The sequence below is a fragment of the Hyaena hyaena genome, unplaced genomic scaffold (assembly GCF_003009895.1).
Source record: "Hyaena hyaena isolate Hyena2069 unplaced genomic scaffold, ASM300989v1 scaffold_987, whole genome shotgun sequence".
NCBI lineage: Eukaryota > Metazoa > Chordata > Mammalia > Carnivora > Hyaenidae > Hyaena > Hyaena hyaena.
Window position 1 is genome coordinate 45197 of NW_024081617.1, and position 15769 is coordinate 60965.

Here is a 15769-nt window from a genome sequence, read left to right on the forward strand (position 1 = left end):
ACCTGTACTCCTACAATTAGGGACAATGGAAGTGTGAAACAGCAGTGGCTTTCCCCAAGAGATGCAGCCCAGTGATACAGCAACCCCGGCTTTGCCCAATTTTTTTTGAGGAAATGGGTCTGCCCTTGTCTTCTTCACAGGTCTGCTTCATCTGTGTACAGGATCCTTCTCACTCCAAACCACCTTGATGCCAGTAAACGCTTAGAAAAGGAGAATCAGCTCATCAGTGCATGAAGTCCTGGGGAGTGGGAAGGGACATATTTCCTTTTCCCAGCTCCTCTCCACTCCCAATAAACTCCCATCTTTTACTTCTCTCACTTTGTATTCCTGCACCACCTCCTCCAATGGCACCATACTGGGCTGTTTGTGGCTCCTGGATTCTTGGCAAACCACACAGGTGGCCTCTTCATCCACCTCGCAGAAGAGCTTCAGGGCTTCCTGGTGTTTGGGACAAATGCCCTGCTCGTTCCCACGGCTCCCTCGACCAGGAGTTGGGTGCATCTGTCGAATCACCTGGACCATGTTGGCCAGCTGCAGGTCGGGGTGGAAGCTCCGCCTGGGAAAGCTCTTTCGGCACTGGGGGCAGGTGAAGCACCTCCGAGGGGCTGGAGGCGGGGGGCAGTGGGGTGACGGGGTCTAGCTCCTCTTCCTCGTCCTCCTCCAGCACTCCCTGCTCGTCCTCCTCATCCTCCCCTCTCAGGTCCTCCTCCATGTCGCCGGAGCAGCAGTCCAAATCTTCCTCCTCGCCCTCCTCCTCCCACACATAGTCCATGTTGTCCCAGTTGGACCCGCCCATGCCACTGGTCCAGAACACACCCTCCTCTTCCTCTTCGACCTCCTCCTCCATGTTGCCCTCACAGTCTTCATCCCTCATGGGGGTGGGACCCCCCCCACCGGCCCCCACAGCCCCCACAGCCTCCACCTCCTCCTCTTCTCTGTCCTTCTCCTCCTCCTCCGGGTCTAATTCGTCCCTGTCCTCCTCATCCTCCCCTTCCCACAACTGGGTTACACACACTCGGCAGAAGTTGGGCCCGCAGCCGATGGACATGGGGTCCATGAAGTAATCAAGGCAGATGGCGCACACTGCCTTCTCCTGAAGGGTCTGCACAGGGTTGGGTGCCATGGCAACGGGAGGTATCTTAGTGTCCAATCAGCCAGTATATATTTTTTTATTTAATTTTTTTTTTTTTATTTCTAGGAGAGAGAGAGAGACAGAGTGAGCAGGGGAGGGTCAGACAGAGAGGGAGTCACAGACTGAAACAGGCTCCAGGCTCTGAGCTGGCAGTCAGCACAGAGCCCGACGCGGGGCTCGAACCCACGAACCGCGAGATCATGACCTAAGCGAAAGTCGGACGCTTAACCGACTAAGCCACCCAGGCGCCCCTCCAGTCAGCCAGTATAGATGGAAACCATGAAACTCTTATGTTTATAGTGGATAAGCTTTTTATTTTTTTACAAAAATATTTTATTATTATTTTTAAAAATATAATTTATTGTCAAGTTAGCTAATATACAGTGTAAACAGTTTGTTCTTGGCTTCAGGGGTAGATTCCTGTGATTCACCGCTTGCATACAACACCCAGCACTCGACCCAACATGTGCCTTCCTCAGTGCCCATCACCCATTTTTCCCTCCTCCCACCCTCCCATCAATCCTCAGTTTGTTCTCTGTATTTAAGAGTCTCTTATGGTTTTCCTCCCACTGTTTGAAACTACTTTTTTCCCCTACCCTTCCCCCATGGTCTTCTGTTAAGTTTCTCAAATTCCACATATGAGTGAAAACGTATATGTATCTTTCTCTGACTGACTTATTTCACTTAGCATAATACCCTCCAGTTCCATCCAAATGGTTGCAAATGGCAAGATTTCATTCTGTCTCGTTGCCAAGTATTATCTCATTGTATATATATAAATGACATCTTCTTTATCCATTCATCAGTTGATGGACATTTGGGCTCTTCCCATAATTTGGCTATTGTCGATAGTGCTGCTATAAACATTGAGGTACATGAGCCCCTATGAGACAGCACTCCTGTATTCTTCGGATAAATTCCTAGTAGTGCTACTTCTGGTCATAGGGTAATTTGATTTTTAGTTTTTTGAGGAACCTCCACACTGTTTTCCAGAGCAGCTGCACCAGTTTGCATTTGCACCAATAGTGCAAGAGAGTTCCCATTTCTCCACATCCGCACCAGCATCTATTGTTTCCTGAGTTGTTAATTTTAGCCACTCTGACTGGTGTGAGGTGGTATCTCATTGTGGTTTTGATTTGTATTTCCCTGATGATGAGCGATGTTGAGCATCTTCTCATGTGTCTGTTGGCCATCTGGATGTTTTTTCTGGGAAATTGTCTATTCATGTCTTCTTTTCATTTCTTCACTGGATTATTTGTTTCTCGGGTGTTGGGTTTAGTAAGTTCTTTATAGATTTTGGATACTAACCCTTTACCTGATATGTCATTTGCAAATATCCTCTCCCATTCTGTCTGTCGCCTTTTAGTTCTGTTGATTGTTTCCTTAGCAGCGCAGAAGCTTTGTATGTTGTCGAGGTCCCAATAATTCATTTTTGCTTTTATTTCCCTTGCCTTCAGAAATGTGTTGAGTAAGAAGTTGCTGCAGCTGAGGTCAGAGAGGCTGTTACCTGTTTTCTCCTCTAGGGTTTTGATGGTTTCCTGTCTCACGTTTGAGTCTTTCATCCATTTTGAGTTTATTATTATGTATGGTGTACGAGAGTAATCCAGTTTTATTCTTCTGCATGTTGCTGTCCAGATCTCCCAGTACCATTTGCTAAAGAGACTGTCTTTTTTTCCATTGGGTACTCTTTCCTGTTCTGTCAAAGATTAGTGGGCCATACATTTGTGGGTCTAATTCTGGGTTCTCTATTCTACTTCATTGATCTATGTGTCTGCTTTTGTGCCAGTACCATACTGTCTCAATGACATACTGACATTGACAAACCATACTGTCTCCAGCTTTGTAGTAGAGGCTAAAGTCTGGGATTGTGATGCCTCCCGCTTCTGTTTTCTTTTTCAACATTACTTTGGCTATTCGGAGTCTTTTGTGATTCCATACAAATTAAGGGATTGTATAATTCAGCTCTGAGAAGAATGCTAGTGCAATTTTGATTGGGATTGCATTGAATGTGTAGATTGCTTTGGGTAGTATTGACATTTTAACAATATTTGTTCTTCCAATCCATGAGCATGGAATGCTTTTCCATTTCTTTATGTCTTCTTCAATTTCTTTCATAAGTTTTCTATAGTTTTCAGTCTACAGATCTTTTACAACATTGGTTAGGTTTATTCCTGGGTATTTGATGGTTCTTGGTGCAGTTGTAAATAGGATCGATTTCTGGATTTCTCTTTATGTTACTTCATTATTGGTGCATAGAAATGCAACTGATTTCTGTACATTGGTTTTATATCCTGCGACTTTGCTGAATTCATGTATCAGTTCTAGCAGCTTTTTGGTGGAGTCTTTCGGGTTTTCCATGTAGAGTACCATGTCATCTGAAAAAAGTGAAAGTTTGACTTCTTCTGTGCCAATTTGGATGCCTTTTATTTCATTTTGTTGTCTGATTGCTGAGGTTAGGACTTCCAACACTATGTTCAACAACTGTGGTGAGAGTGGACATTCCTTTCATGTTCCTGATCTCAGGGGGAAAGCTCTCAGTTTTTCCCCATTGAGGATGATATTAGCTGTGGATAATCCTTTTGACATTGGTTTTGGCAATGAGTTTCTGGATTTGACACCAAAAGCATAGGCAACAAAAGCAAAAATAAACAAATGGACTACATCAAACCAAAACACTTCTGCACAGCAAAGGAAACAATAAAAAATAAGAAGGCAATTCATGGAATGGGAGAAAATATTTGCAAACCTCATATATGATATGGAGTTAATATCAAAAATATAAAAGAAACTCATACAACTCAATAGTAATAATAGCAACCAATTAAAAAATAGGCAAGGACCTGAATAGATATTTTTCCAAAGAAGAAATACAAAAGGCCACTGGGTACATGAAAAGGTGCTCAACTTCACTAATCAGGGAAATGAAAATCAAAAGGAGATATCAACTCACACCTGTTAGGATGTTTATTTTCAAAAAGACATGAGATAAATTCTGGTGATGATGCAGAGAACAGGAACAGAAACCTTTGCACACCATTTGTCAGAATGTAAACCAGTACAGTCACTAGAGAAAATAGTATGGAGTTTCCTCAAGAAAATAAAAACAGAACTACCATATTGTCCAGCAATCCCACTTCTGGATATAAACCCAAGGGAAACAAAATCAATACCTTGAAGAAATATTAGTACTTCTAGGTTGACTGCAGCATTATTATAATAGTCAAGGTATAGAATAACTTAAATGTCTGTCAACAGATGAAATGGACAAAGGAAATGTAAGATTTCTATCTATCTATGGAGGAAATCCTATCATTTGCAACAACATGGGTGAAACTGAAGGGGATTATGAAATGAGCTGAACAAAGTGAAATAAGCTACACAAAGAAAGACAAATATTGTATGGTATCACTTATATGTGGAATTAAAAAAAAAAGTTGAACTTATAGAAACACAGAGTAGAATGGTGATTTCCAGGGACTAGGAGGTAGAAAATGGGAACAGGTAAGTAAAGGCTACAAATAGTTATAAGATGAATAAATTCTGAAGATCTACTGTAGAGCATGGTGACTAGAGTTGATATCACTATATTGTATAAGTGAAATTTGCTAAGAGGGTAGATCTCAAGCACTCTCATAAAAAAAAGGCAGCTATGTGAGGTGATGGATATGATTTTGGGTTTTTGACAATATATACATATATCTTTAAAAATTTTTTATGTTTATTTTTGAAAAAGAGAGAGAGAGAGAGGAGTGCTAGTGGGAAGGGGCAGAGAGAGAGGGAGACAAAGAATCCGAAGCAGGTTCCAGGCTTAACCCACTGAGATACTAAGGGGCCCTAACAATGTATACATATATCAAGCCATCACATTACACACTTTAAATATATGACAATTTTGTGTGTTAATTTTACCTCAATAATGTTGGAAATTTTATTTAAAATAAAACCACACAGGAGCGCCTGGGTGGCTCAGTTGGTTAAGCGTCCGACTTCGGCTCAGGTCATGATCTCATGGTTTGTGGGTTCGGGCCCCGCGTCGGGCTCTGTGCTGACAGCTAGCTCAGAGCCTGGAGCCTGCTTCTGATTCTGTGTCTCTCTCTCTCTCTCTCTGGCCCTCCCCTGCTCATGCTGTCTCTCTCAAAAAAATAAACAAAACATTTAAAAAATAAATAAATAAAATAAAACCACACAGGGTGCCTGTGTGGCTCAGTTGGTTAAGTGTCTGACTCTTGATTTTGGATGGGATCATGATCTCACAGATCATGGGTTCAGGCCCCACATCCAGCTCTCTTCTGTCAGTGCAGAGCTCTCTTTGTATCCTCTGTCTCCCTCTCTCTCTGCCCCTCCCCTGCTCATGCTCTCTCTCAAAAATAAATAAACATTAAATAAAAAAAAACCAGGCACACAAAGGGAAAACAAAGTTCCTTGGGATAATGCTATCTCCCATTCCATCTATTCTTCAGGTTTTTAATTCACTATTTTCTCTAAGCTTAGAAGGGCTATGGGCCAAAGGTACTTGGTGGTTCTGCTTGAAAAGAATCTATATTTACATATTTAAAATTGTCTGATGAGAGCTGGAACTTTTAATCTCTTCACAACTGAGATAACACAGAATTATTTTTCTTTAAACACTTTTTCTCTAGTCTTAGCAATTTAATTTAGGGGAAAGTCTAATTCTTGTATCTATAACAACACTAAACTTCCCATTCAATTTGCTGCAATCTTTGTGCTTCATATCTGAAATTTAACAATGTATCAGTAAAATTTTAGTGTTACCTTCTTTTATTCCTATAAAAGGCAGCATTTTTAGGAAAATGCCTTAAAAGTATTAATAAAAATTGACTTCATTATTACTTTGTACTTTGAGTTCATTGAACTATGTGGGAGTTAATCTTTTGGCCCTTACACATGCCAAACTCCTTAGGGTTCAGTGTGTGTTTTGTGCATGGAAGAATTAGAGAATTGAGCTTTTGGTTTATTTCTCCAATATTCACTTGAATTGCCTTTGCTTCATTTTCAAAAAGTAGTTTCCTGGATCTCTATTCACTTGTATACTGCACTCTCTCTTTCCCTTTGTGAATTTGGACAATTTATACCCCTAATCTGTCACTGGTTTCCAGAAGTTCTGGTCTAGGAAGCATTGTTGCTTAGCAACAGGTTAATGAGCTCTTCTTTTCTGTGGCACACTACAAAAGAGCTGATCAGAACCTCCACACACTTACTCATCAAACAACCACAGATACAGTTTCTTAAGCTGTATTGCTGATGGACTGTATAATTTTGTCTATCTTTAAACTGCAGCAAGATAGAAAATGTATGTTTTAAAATCAAATGTTTCCTATTTACATAACTTGCTTGACTTGATTTTAAAACAATCTATTTTCTTAAGAAGATTCCTTTTCATTGAAATAACTAAATTTTTTCTCCCTACATTTAAACGAAAAAAACAGACATGATTTTAACCTGATAACAAAAACTCCGCCAGGATACCTTTTCTTACCAAAGCTTGCTTCATAAAAATAGCATTTTGAATAAAGAGAGTAGTGACAAATTAGTCTTTGTATATCTCAAATCAAGTTTAAATTATACAGCAGAAGCCAATTTGGGATTTGGAAATGCAGTACACCATACTCTGAGAAATCAAAACCTTTTCAAAAACATCTTTAGGAAATGCTAAAGTTAGGTTCTACTGAACTGGGGAGCAAAGGAAGCAAAGGCAAAGTTTGGTGTTTTCTCATCTAGTAATAAAATATCACAACACTGAGGACTCTTCATTTGCCAAACAAACTATTCTAAATATCCCTCTTTTAGGGAAGGACATAAAAAAGGATGCTGAAGGGCGCCGGTGTGGCTCAGTTGGTTAAGTGACTGACTCTTGGTTTTAGCTCAGGTCATGATCTCATGGTTCAGTTCACGAGTTTAAGCCCTGGGCCAGGCTTGCTGGTGACAGTGCAGAGCCTGCTTGGGATTCTCTCTCTCTCTCTCTTTCTCTCTCTCTCTTTCTGCCCCTCCCCCAGCTTGATCTGTCTCTCCCTTTCTCTCGCTCTCTCTCTCTCTCTCAAAATAAATAAACTTGGCTTCCAAGTGAAGCCACTTGGAAAAAATACTTGATTATCTAAAAAATAATAATAATAAACTCAAGCTTAAATTTTACAAGATCTTAAAAGTTTTGAGACTTCTTGTGCTGGCCAAGATAGCATAAGCACACTACGGCCTATTTCTCGCATTCATCACAACTAAAGTTTCTGAACAAAATCATATATCAACTCTCTGTGAACTCTGAAAAGTAAATAGTGACAGAAAAATTGAGAGGTGGGAATCAAAACTCTATAAGAAGAACTCTGTACAGGAATGAGTTTCCCAGAATATTGCTAACTCTTCCAGCTTTGACATGAAAAGTGGCCCCAGTCACAGAACTCCCCCCAGTTATCATATGTAGGAAGAACTCCAAGAAAAGTCCTGTCTTTCTGACCAGAGGTCTAAGAAAAGGATTTTTTGTGAGCCAAAGAGATTTCAGGGGGAAATCCTTGTGCGTGTTCTCACACTCTCTCCTTGATAGGTAGATAGATACATGGATGGATGGATGGATAGATAGATAGATAGATAGGTAGGTAGATAGATAGATAGATAGATATAGGTATAGGTTTGATTATAGATAAAAATAGAACATATCTTGCTCTTTTTTCTTTCTCTGCCCTGCTTGAGGGAGATCCCAGTTCTGGAACTATGAAAAGACAGAATGGGCAACAAAAACTCCAAAAAGTTCTTATGATTCACGTGTATGTTGGGGAATTTATAGGGAAGAGAGCTGGAGGAGAGGAGCCCTCAATGCAGTGCATGAGCTGCAGGTCTTAGGCTCACAACTAAGCTGCACATGCACAGAGAGACTGAAAAGACGTGAGCAAAAGCTTTGAAACCAGAGCTGCCATTGGAACCACCATCCACAGAAGGAGACATGATTTTCAGTCCGTATTTCAGTCCGTAGGTTAATTGACTATTTAAATCAGTATTCTCCAGGGGATTATAACAGGTTGTAGTGTCTCACAACATAATATTCAAAATGTCTAAGATACAATAAAAAATTCCTGGACACACAAGGAAGCGGGGATATATCACTTATTCACAAGGGAAAAGACAATCAACACATGTCAAACTAAAAATGATACAGATTTTGGATTATCAAATAAAAATGTGGAAGCAGCTATTATAATTATGATATTATAAGCTCTTAAGATAAATAGGAAGAAATTCTTGGCAGGGACATAGAAATTCCGAGTGAGAATTTTAGAACTGAAAAATATAATTTCTTAAATTAAAAAACATGTAGTAGATGGACTTCATGGCAGAATGGATATTATACAAGAGTCAGTGAATTCAAGACAGATCAATACAAATTAACCAATCTGAGAAACACTGAGGAAAAAAAGATGAAATGAACAGAACTTCAAGAATCTGTGAGACAATATAAAAAAAAATCTAATGTTTTTGCCATTTGAGTTTCAGAAAGACGGGGCAGGGGGAATTGGTACAGAAAAAAAATTTGAAGAAATAATTGCTGAGAAGTTAAAATCTGGTGAACAAAATAAATGTACAGGTTCAAGACACCCAGCAAAATCCAAGATGCCCAGTATCTCATAATCTGACTGCAAAAAACCAAAGATAAAAAAAATCTTGACTGCAACCAGAGAAACAAAACAACACATTCAATACAGGGAATGACAATCTGAATTGCAATAACCACAGATGTCTAATAAAAAATTATGTAGGCCAGAACACAGTGCAACAATACCTTTAGAGTATTAGCAGAAAAGAATCATCAACCCAGATTGCTGTATGCAGTGACAATATATTTCAGATATGTGCTGGTTCTAAAATGTGTGCACAGTTCCACTAACACTCACTCTTTTACTTAAATAGTGGGGCCTAATTCCCATCCTCTTGGGAGGGATCCAGTACTGGGGATTCACATCTAGTTAATGTTACATGGTGGAAGCGATACTTTATGATTATGAAATTTCACTTACCACCCTTTAGTTGGTAGTAGTGGCCCATGGCCATCGTTGGAGTTTCAGTTACCACAGCATATTAACTAAGCAATGGCATAAAGTCCAAACTTGCTACAAACTGCTCTAGGTCCTCGTGAAACTGCGAAAGCATAATGTTGAACAAACTTCAAAACAGCTGCACTAACACTTCAGTGAAGCTCGATTTTTTTTTTTAAGTATTTTTATTTATTTCTAGTAGAGAGAGAGAGAGACAGCACGAGCAGGGGAGGGTCAGAGAGAGAGGGAGTCACAGACTGAAACAGGCTCCAGGCTCTGAGCTGGCAGTCAGCAGAGAGCCCGACGCGGGGCTCGAACCCACGAACCGCGAGACCATAACCCAAGCGAAAGTCGGACGCTCAACCGACTAAGCCACCCAGGCGCCCCGAGTGAAGCTCGATTTTAAACCAAGTAACGTTTTCCTACTCTTCCTGCCTGTCTCCCTTCTTAGCTTTTTGTTTCAGGAACCTGGTACCACCCTGAAGACGTGATGAACAAGGTTGGCAGCAAGTACACAATTTGTGTCGGAACCAGGTCGCCCCTGTATTTTTCTATACGCTCCCAGCCCCTTCCTCCAGGTGGGCTTGCAATGTCGAAGGCCTCAGCCTGCGGCAGCCTCCCCAGCCTAGCCAAGCAATAAAGCTATTATTCTCCTGTTTGTCCCAAACACTGTCTTCATGTTATATTTTGGCTCCAAAGCGCAGAAGTCGGTTTTCGAGGACGCTCAGTTCTGTGTAAATAACAGATGGCATGCTCAGTGACCCATGAGGTCACTTCTTGCAGAGTCTGTCGGTGACCAGTCACACACAGACGGTGGAGCATGTGGTTGTGCTGCCCCCTATCTCCAGGGGTTAGACCCACATGATACTTTATAGAAGGGGATCAGTAAAGCAGAATTGGAATCACTGTAAACAGGGTCGTGGGAGAAACAGCCGACCGTGGCATGCCAGCACTACCACATTGCAGAGCCTCAGATGTGCAGCCAGAAGGACTGGTCATGGTGAGTGTATTGAATATGTCAGGACAGTGCTGTGACAGAAAGGGTGAAGATGTCCCATTCAAGGCACCTGAAGATATTTCATGACGTTAAAAGCACAAACAGAAAATGTTAAAAGTGGATCCAGACTTAGAAACGATTATGACAAGCTGTCAAACAAGTCATACAACTTATGAAAAAGGCAAACACTCCTCAAAAGACTCTTAATAAACTTTTTACAAAGACAAAAAGCACTTTCTCTTATTGTTAATGTTTGCAATTGCAGGGTACAAAATAAATATTAATTTTACTATTTTACTTATTTTCTTATATGTTTATAACTGATGGTATACATTTTTAATGTTTTTTATTTTAATTTTTAATCTGATTAAAAAAATTTTTTTGAGAGAAAGAGAGAGGATGCAAGTGAGCGAGGGGCAGAGATGGACTGAGAGAGAATCCCAGAGAGAGAAAAGCAGAGCTCTCCCAAAGCGGGCTCGAGCTCACTTGAGCTCGAAGTGGGTCTCAAACTCACAAACCATGAGATCATTACCTGAGCCGAGGTCCAATGCTTAACTGACTGAGCCACCCAAGCGCCCCGAGTTTTTAATGTTTCTATGAAACTTTCCAGAAGTCACAGAAAATCATAATTTTACTCATTGATTACTACGGTTGCATGACACAGTTTAGCATGCCTGGCCATTTGTACAGTTTTGTACTGCTGTGTAAAGCAGAGACTGCTTTATGTTAGGAGGCTCTGTGTATTAAAAGTGCAAACACCCCTCTGGAGGATGTGGATATTTTTGTTTTGGCAGGCCATCACTGGGTTAGCCTCACACCACACAAGCCTGTCTTGCCCTCTGTTGGTGGTGATCGCAATGCTGGTTAATTTTCAAAGTGCTGCTGCTTTGCCTCCCCCCCCATGCAACTCCGGGCTAAGCACGGACATGTGTTTGCTCACACACAGAATCGGAAGCTCCCTTTCCAGCTCTCTCCTCTCCAGGGTCGCCCAGACTCTCTGGCTTCCAGAGGCTTTACATGGTGCTCTGGCTAGAAAGATGAAGTTTCTCCCTAATTACTACCTGCCAACATGCCCCATGATTTTGTCAAAAGGAACTGCCCTCAGGCAAAATGAGAGAAAACAGAAAAAAGCATGCATTTCATACACATTCTCCAGACCCCAGGTCCCTTTCCCTGCCTTCAGGCTAAAAAGACAGGTCTTCTCTGAGGGATGAGCTTACCGCTATCTTTTGGCCTCTGCAATGCTTCTCCGCATCTAGGGTGAAGTTCAGGTCAAGACTGAGAGAGAAAAAAAATTAGGAAAAAATAGATATTACTGCCATACTCTGTGGCTCACAGAAACCCGATTACCAGACTTTTTTTTTTTTTTTTACAAATAGTTTATTGTCAAATTAGTTTCCACATAACACTCAGTGCTCATCCCCATAAGTGTCCTCCTCTATGCCCAGACTTTTAAAAGAAAGTTCCAGACTGGTTTCCTATCAACAGTGTGAAAGTTCCAACTCCTCCTCACCTTCATTGGCATTTGGTAATATGTACTCTTAATTTTAGCCATTCTAGTGGGGGTGTAGTAGGATCTCATGGTGGTTTTTAAAAAGCTTTACTGAGACATAATTCACATATGATTCATCCACCTGAAGCTTGAAATTCAATGGTTTTGGTATACTACAATACTAATTTGTTTGTAAATTTTGGTATGTTAAAATATCTATCACATAACATTTCTCATTTAACCATTTTTTAGTGTACAGTTGGATAGCTTTAATTACATTCATGATGGCATGCAGCCACCACCACTCTCTGCCTCCCAGACTTTCATCACCACGAACAGAAACTGTACCATTAAGCAATAACACTCATTTTCTCCATCTCCCCAGCTCCTGGTAACCTCTGATCTGATTTCTATATCTGTGAATTTGACCATTCTTCACATTTCATTTAAGACAAATTATATAATATCCTTTTGTGTCTCACTACTTTCACTTTGCCTAATGTTTTCTAGATTCATCCATGTTGTGGCAAGTATCAGTACTTCGTTTTTATAGCAGAATAATATTCCATTGTGTTCATATGTCACATGATTATGGAATGATTGTGTTATCAATCCAGTCATCTCTTGATAGGCATTTGTGTTGTTTTCACCTTTTAGCTAGTGTGAATAACACTGGCATGAACATTGGCATATTTGTTTGAGTCCATTCCATTGTTCACATTGGACATTTGAGTCCACATTTCCACTGTAGCATTCCTTTGGATATATACATAGGAGTGGAATGCTGAATTATATACTAATTCTTTTTTTTTTTAACCTTTTTTAAAGTGTTTATTTATTTTTGAGAGAGAGAGCACACAAGCCTGGAAGAGGCAGAAAGAGGGAGACAGAGGATCCAAAGCTGGCTCTATGGAGATAGCAGAGAGCTTCATGCGGGGCTTAAACTCACAAACCTGCCATGACCTGAGCCAAAGTTGGATGTTTAACTGACTGAACCACACAAGCACCCCCTATTTCTACCTTTTTAAGAAAACAGAAAACTTTTTTTCCATTGTGGTTTCAACATTTTTTATTCCCACCAAGGATATATGAGAGTTCTAATTTGTCTACATTCACATCAACGTGCAATATTTTCCATTTTTTAAAACTGTAACCATTTTAGTGTGTTTATCTCAATGTGGTTTTGGATTGCATTTCCATAATGACAGGCGATGTTGAGTATCTTTTCATGCTTCTTTTCCATGTGTATAACTTCTTTGGAGAAAATCTATTCAAATCCTTTTCACTTTTGAATTGTATTTGGGTTTTTTGTTGTTGATTTTCATGAGGTTTTTTAAGGTTTTTATTTAAATTCCAGTCAGTTAACATATAATGTAATTGATATTAATTTCAGGTATACAATATGGTGATTCAACACTTCCATACAACACGCAGGGCTCATCACAACTAGTGCAATCCTTAATCCCATCATCTATTTCACTCATCCTCCCACCCCATCTCCCCTCTGGTAATGATCAATTTATTCTCTATAGTTAAAAGTCTGTTTCTTGATTTGCCTCTCTCTCTTTTTTTCCCCTCTGCTCATTTGTTTTGTTTCTTAAATTATACATATGAGTGAAATCATTTAGTATTTGTCTTTCTCTGATTGACATATTTTACTTAGTGTTATACTCTTTAGCTCCATCCATGTTGTTCAAATGGTAAGACTTCATTCTTTTCTATGGGTGCATAATAGTCTATTAAACACACAAATATATATATAACATATTCTTTGTCCATTCATCAGTCAGTGAATATTGGGCTCTTTCCATAATTAGCCTATTGTTTGATAATGCTGCTGTAACCATTGGGCTGCATATATCCCTTTGAATTAGCATTTTTGTACTCTTTGGGTAAAAATCTGGTAGCATAATGGCTGGATTATAGGGTAGTTCTTTTTTTTTTATGTATATTCATTTTTTGAGAGACAGAGCATGAGCAGGAGAGGGGCAGAGAGAGAGGGAGACACAGAATCCAAAGCAGGCTCCAGGCTCTGAGCTGTCAGCACAGAGCCTGACGTGGGGCTCAAACCCACGAATTGCAAGATCATGATGTGCGCCGAAGTCAGATGCTTAATCGACTGAGCCACTGAGGTGCCCCAGGGTAGTTCTGTTTTTAACTTTTTGAGGAAACTTCGTACTGTTTTCCAGAATGGCTGCACCACAGGTTACAGACACACCAACAGTGTAAGAGAGTTCCCCTTCCTCCACATCTTTCCCAATACGTGTTGTTTCTTGTGTTGTTCTTAGGCATTCTGACAAGAGGTGATATCTCATTGTGATTTTGTGTTTTCCTGAAGATGAGTGATATTGAGCATCTTTTCATACGTCTGTTGGCCATTTGTATGTCTTCTTGGGGGAAAATGTCTATTCATTTCTTCTGACTTTTTTTAATTGGATTATTCATTTTTTTTTTTGGTGTTGAATTGTATAAATGCTTGAAATATTTTGGATACTAACCCTTTATCAGGTATGCCATTTGCAAATATCTTCTCCCATTCTGTAGGTTGCCTTTTAATTTTCTTGACTGTTTCCTTCACTGTGCAGATTTTTTTTTTAATGAAATCTCAATAGTTTATTTTTGCTTTTGTTTCCCTTGCCTCAAGAGACATATCTAGTAAGAAACTGCTGTGGCCAATGTCAAAGAAGTTACTACTTATGTTCTCTACTAATGGTTTCAGGTCTCACATTAGGTCTTTAATCCATTTTGAACTTATTTTTGTATATGGTATAAGAAAGTGGTCCAGTTTCATTCTTTTGCTGTCCAGTTTTCCCAACACCATTTGTTGAATACTGTCTTTTTCCCATTGGATTTTATTTCCTGCTTTGTTGAATATAAACTGACCATATACTTGTGGGTTAAAATTCTGGGTTTTCTATTTTGTTCTGTTGACCTATGTGTCTATTTTCTGCCAGTACCATACTGTTATAATTACTACAGCTTTGTAATATAACTTGAATTCTGGAATTGTCATGCCTCCAGCTCTGCTTTTCTTTTTAAAAGTCACTTTGGCTATTCAGGGTCTTATGTGGTTCCATGGAAATTTTAGGATTGTTTGTTCTATTTCTGTGAAAAACACTATTGTATTTTTTTAAGTTTATTTATTTATTTTTGAGAGAGATGTAGAGAGCATGAGCTGGGGAGAGGCAGATAGAGAGGGAGACAGAGAATCCCAAGCAGGCTCCACGCTGCTGCACAGAGATTGATGCAGGGCTCAAACCCCTGAAACCAGGAATCATGATCTGTTCCAAAACCAAGAGTCAGATGCTTAACCAACTGAGCCACCCAGGTGCCCCAATGCTGTTGTATTTTGATAGGAATTGGACTAAATACGTAGACTGCTTTGGCTAGTATAGACATTTCAATAACATTTGTTCTTCAAATCCATGAGCATGGAAGCCTTGCCATTTCTTTGTGTCATCTTCTATTTCCTTCATCAGTGGTTTATTGTTTTCAGAGTACAGGTCTTTCACTTCTTAGGTTTATTCCTAGGTATATTATGGTTTTTGGTGCAATTGTATATGGGATTGTTTTTTTAATTTCTTTTTCTGCTACTTCATTATTCGTGTATAGAAATGCAACAGATTTTGTAGATTGATATATTTTGTGACTTTACTGAATTTGTTTATCAGCTCTAGCAGTTTTTTTTTTTTTTGAGGAATCTTTTGGGTTTTCTATATCATGTCATCTGCAAATAGTGAAAGTTTTCCTTCTTACTTACTAACTTGGATGTATTTTATGTTTTTGTTGCCTGTGGCTAGGACTTCCCATATTATGTTCAATAAAAATGGTAAGAGTGAAATCACTGTCTTGTTCCTGACCATAGAGGAAAAGTTCTCAATTTTCCCCCATTGAAGATGATGTTGGCTATGGGTTTTTCATATGACCTTTATTATGTTGAGGCATGTTCCCTCTAAACCTGCTTTGTTGGGAGGATGCCTGGTTGGCTTAGTTGGTTAAGTGCCCAACTCTTGAGTTCAGTTCAGGTCATGATCTCACGGTTTGTGAGTTCGAGCCCCATGTCAGGCTCTGCACTGACAGCATGGAACCTGTGTGGGATTCTCTGTCTC

The 15769-nt window shown here is 39.7% G+C and overlaps 1 protein-coding gene across 1 annotated transcript in view; it reads right to left on the reverse strand.

Moving 5' to 3' along the window:
- LOC120223364 (E3 ubiquitin-protein ligase TRIM41-like) overlaps positions 1-15769 on the reverse strand; it is a 50530-nt gene that overhangs the window by 17009 nt on the left and 17752 nt on the right. Inside the window, 2 exon segments of the mRNA XM_039221439.1 lie at positions 319-618; positions 620-1138. Coding sequence (XP_039077370.1) covers positions 319-618; positions 620-1138 — 819 coding nt within the window.